Source organism: Etheostoma cragini, chromosome 1 (assembly GCF_013103735.1).
Source record: "Etheostoma cragini isolate CJK2018 chromosome 1, CSU_Ecrag_1.0, whole genome shotgun sequence".
In the NCBI taxonomy this organism is placed as follows: Eukaryota; Metazoa; Chordata; class Actinopteri; order Perciformes; family Percidae; genus Etheostoma; species Etheostoma cragini.
In genome coordinates, this window is record NC_048407.1 from 32,608,691 (window position 1) to 32,613,083 (window position 4,393).

Consider the following 4,393-nt stretch of genomic DNA (forward strand, 5'->3'; position numbering starts at 1 on the left):
GACTGGCTAGTAGTCCTTGCCTAGGTACTGTCAGGGAATGCCCTTATACTCTGCTTCTGACTGGCTAGTAGTCCTTACTGCGACTCCCAACAAAGATGGACCAGAAGTGAGATGCGTCACTCTGTAGCTAAGACGGAGAGCTCAACACACAGGGTGAAAAGAGGAGCTGCAACAATGTGCAGTACATCAAATATATGGTATTTTCTGAAAATTAAAACCACATAAACCTATTCTAATACAACCTCTAAATCCAATTATGAACCTGGAAATAAGCAGAATATGAGCACTTTAAATAAATTAAATGGATAAATCGTAATTTTGGAAACAAATCCCAAATCAAAATAACTCAATAGAAAAATCTCTTCAAATACATAAACTTAGAAGACGACGTGAGGTCTGAAGTGAAATCTCAAGTAGATTATATCCTCGGCTTTTTAAAAAAGGTATCAAGATTAATTTTTTCTCTCAACGGGTTGTAATCTTCACACATTTATATCCATTTTTAACGCATTCACGTTGTATCGTTACATCCCTATTAGCTGTAGAAATACCTGGTACTTCATTAACAGTCAATTTCTTAATTTTATAGATTCTTGCCATCATATTTAACTATTTTATAGTTCTCAGTGTAGCTAAATTTTCAATGTTGAGGGACTAAGTCCAAAAATATTATTTGATTTTGGTAAATATCACCTGGCCAAAAGTGTAGGTGTGTTTCTGAAAATGTTAAAAATACATAATATGCAACATTTGATCTTTTTTTTCCCAGCAGCTGCCAGAAAAAGAACATCATCGTCTGGCCTGAAGTATAAAAACAGGACTCAATCGAGACAGACTATGTCAAGAGCCCTTACTACCTCATGTTCAAAACAAGGTCGTGTAAACAATAACAGGGTACCAAAGAGACTAAAATCCCAATCCAAGCCTTCACTAAGTAAAGTCCAGTTGCGGAGTCGCAGGAGGGGTGCAGAGCCCAAGGCGTTGGCCAAGGGAGAGACTTGCCAGCTGGGTCTCAGGGACTCAAAGGTGTCGCTTTGTAAAGGTGTCACCGTGAAGAAGGAGAAGGCCGGGCAGGAGCTGGTGCAGCAGACATTAGGCCAGCGGGGCTGCCTCACCCGTCACGCTGCCAAGGAAAATGGCAATCTACCGCACGGGCAAGGCAGCGAGGGCAGCCAGTGTTCCACGTACAGAACTCGCAGGTCCACAAGGACCCTTGTAAAAGCCCAGGAAACGGCAGCCGGCGTTAAGCTGGAGCCCAGTGCTATGGACGGCTTGAGCCCAGTCCCTGGTGGAGTGGTCATTAAAACAGAGCCAGCCGACATGGAGGAGTACCTGAGCCACGGAGTAGGCCTGGAGCAGCCGGCTCTGGACCCCGGCTATGCCAGAAGAGGCTCGTGCACCAGGCGAAAACGGCTGGCGCGGCTCAGGACCGAGAGGACGATCAAATGCGAGGACTCGTACGGCGAGCCCTTCATGCCGGTGGCTGCCGGCCACGCCGCTAACTTCTCAGACTGCGGCAACGTGCTGCTGAGCTTCACCGACCGGCACAGGGACTACAACGGGGTTTCCAACGGCAGCAAGTCCCTCCGCAGGGACAAGGGTAAGAGTGGCTGCCGGTCGCAGGACAAAAGCAAGAAGAAGCGTCAGATCACGCGGTACGACGCTCAGCTGATCCTTGAGAACAACACGGGCATCCCCAAACTGACGCTCCGCCGGCGGAGGGACAGCAGCAGTAGCAAGACCAACGACGCCAACGACCCCGTCGGCTCCTCCCACCTTTCTGCCTCCGCGGTCAACTCGGCCTCGAACAGCAAAATCAGCATCAAGTTCAGCAAGGACCGCGACAAGGACAAAGGTAGCTCGTACATCGCCAAGCTGAACAACGGCTTCGCCCCCGGGGTCCACGGCAACTCCACCAAGCTGAAGATCCAGCTGAAGAGGGAGGACGACGCGCGGAGGATACCCCAGACAAAGCCGGACCAGATGTCCTACAACGGGGACACGGGCCAGAGTCTGGAGGGCCGGCACGGCGGACATCGGACCCAAAAGGTCCTTGCCGAGCCGTCGTCGTCCGACGAGGACGACGAAGACGGCGACGACGAGGAAGAGGAGGACGACGACGACGACGACGACGACGACTACTTTGACAATGAGTTTGAAGACGATTTCATTCCGCTTCCTCCTGCAAAGCGCCTCCGACTCATCGTGGGTAAAGACTCCATAGACATCGATATCTCCTCCAGGAGGAGGGAGGATCAGTCCCTGAGGCTCAATGCATAAGCTGTGGAGCTCATCACTCCCGACGTTCCCTCTGTAAATAAAGATGATGACTCGCTGATCAACTGTTGTGTTGATGTAAAAGAAGAAACAGTAATTTAAAAACAAAACAAGAATTGCTGAAAAATGAAAGAATCTGAATGAATGTTGTTGTTTTTTTTGTTTTTTTTAAAGGTGATGTTGACCTAAAACAAATCTGTTTTTCACTTTCGTTCATCATCAACTTCCTATTGGAGTTATTTATAAAAACAAAATATAACAATTACATTAAATAAGCAAATGGTTCCTCAGCCACTCACTGGCATCTAGGGCATTTTCACACCTGTTAATTTTCTTTGGTTCAAATTGGACAATTATCTTGTAAATTTTGAGCAGTTCTTGTCTCTCTCTCTCCCCCCCCCCCCCAAACCCACCTTTGGTTCAGTTTTGCTCTAATTGGTCAGATGTGTCTTGGGGGGCGGGACCCTGAAGGTAAACACAGGAAGAAGGTCCTGTGTTCTGGCATAGTACATATTTCATGGTCATACCAGCTCATGCCATTACAGTAGTTTGGAGATATTGTTTTTGGGTGGGGGGGGGGGGGACGTTCCTACGCCGGCTCTGCTCACCGAGACTTTGCTCTGCCGTGCCGCCGGCGTCTGGCTTCAACTCCACCGGCCGGTTTGACCACGGAAACCCGAGTGAAGGCGCGCTGGACCGCAGAAGCATTGCAAGCTGCTTAGTACACCTTCCGCATCGCAGAATGCAAAGCTCACCCGACCACGGCAGCCATTTAGCTCAGACTTGTGGAGTACACATAGGAGTTAGGGGTAGGGTTAAAGGTCAGATCGCAGTCTCACCACACCCCAACCGCCCCCGGAGTTAGGTTGAAAGGGGACCGGGCCCAGTTCAAAATTAGCACTAAATTATCACCAGCCGGTAAAATATGCAAGTAACTGGTAGATTTGCTCAAAGCGTAACTCCCGCCAAAATGCAACCTATGAGCTTTTTTTTTTAATGTACCAGAGTCCAACTTAACTTTATAAGCATAATTAGGACAGGAGCGCCACTGCAACGATTGACCGGATCCTTGTTTTTCGGTCAAATGGCCTTTTGAATAGGAGTGCTAGGGGCATGCCAGCATCAAAATCACAGTTTTTAAAACTCCTAAGGAGGCTCCACACAGCATGGGACTTTGCTCCAGGTATCACCCGGGGCTCTACACATAGAGACCACATAGAGACCCATGTTGAGTCGAGCCTTCTTGGTGTTTTATATATTTATATACTAGGGATTTTGATGCTATCATAGAAGTGACCCTAGCTCTCCCATTCAAAGTCCTAATTAGGCTTTTAAACGAAAGTTGACTCCGGTTCATTCACAAAAAGATATAATGGTATAATTAATTATTCACCACCCATTTGGCTGGTGGATGAAAAAAATGCCCAAAACCTTGTAAAGGCAGGTGTGAAAACGCCCCCCTAAATCTGCAGTCTATGCCCAATGTAAACTGCAGGGATTCCCCAAGTCGTCCTCTTATAGATTCAGAATAATTTGACCGGATCCAAAGTGAAAAACAAGATTTTTTTTATGGTTTTATGTTCAACTCCTCCTCTTGAGTGAATGCACTTGTTATATTCATAATGGACATGGATATTGTAGAAAGTGTACAGTACGGTGACTATCTCCTCTGTCTCATAGGCAGGTTATAATTGAACTTTTTGATTTTTTTTTGTGTGTCTCATAGTTTGTGATTTTTTTTTGTGTGCCGAACCACGCTGAGCGTACAATGCGGCGTTGGTCGGTCCAGAGGCATTACACCATCGGTCGGTTAATTTGGACTCAGGTGCCATGTTGTCATTATCCCCCGGTAGTTTCCCTGGAAAGGACCGCACCACTAGAACACCAGTACTTCATCAACCATCAACGTTATTTACTGTGTAAGTCAATGTCTGTCGAGTTCAATCACGTTCAAGCAAATCCGCGTTATCATGTTATTCACCATTAGAGTCGTTGATTCACACAGTTTTACATGTGTTTTATGTACTTAACGTGCACCAAGCGTGCATGTGCTGCACACCACAGACACGATAGTCTCACCTGGAAGGAGAGAAACCTTCGTAGGGGGGGGGGGGGG

At 47.2% G+C, this 4,393-nt stretch overlaps 1 protein-coding gene across 4 annotated transcripts in view; it reads left to right on the forward strand.

Moving 5' to 3' along the window:
• Positions 1-2,390, forward strand: part of kmt5b (lysine methyltransferase 5B) — a 14,321-nt gene extending 11,931 nt beyond the window's left edge. For 3 of the 4 annotated variants that reach the window (XM_034859543.1, XM_034859463.1, XM_034859388.1), the window contains exon 10: positions 770-2,390. In XM_034859543.1, the coding sequence (XP_034715434.1) occupies positions 770-2,280 (1,511 nt within the window). In that variant the 3' untranslated portion in view covers positions 2,281-2,390. The remainder of the gene's footprint in view (positions 1-769) is intronic. The other variant, XM_034859642.1, reaches the window with a different exon arrangement.
• Positions 2,391-4,393: the final 2,003 nt, after the last annotated feature.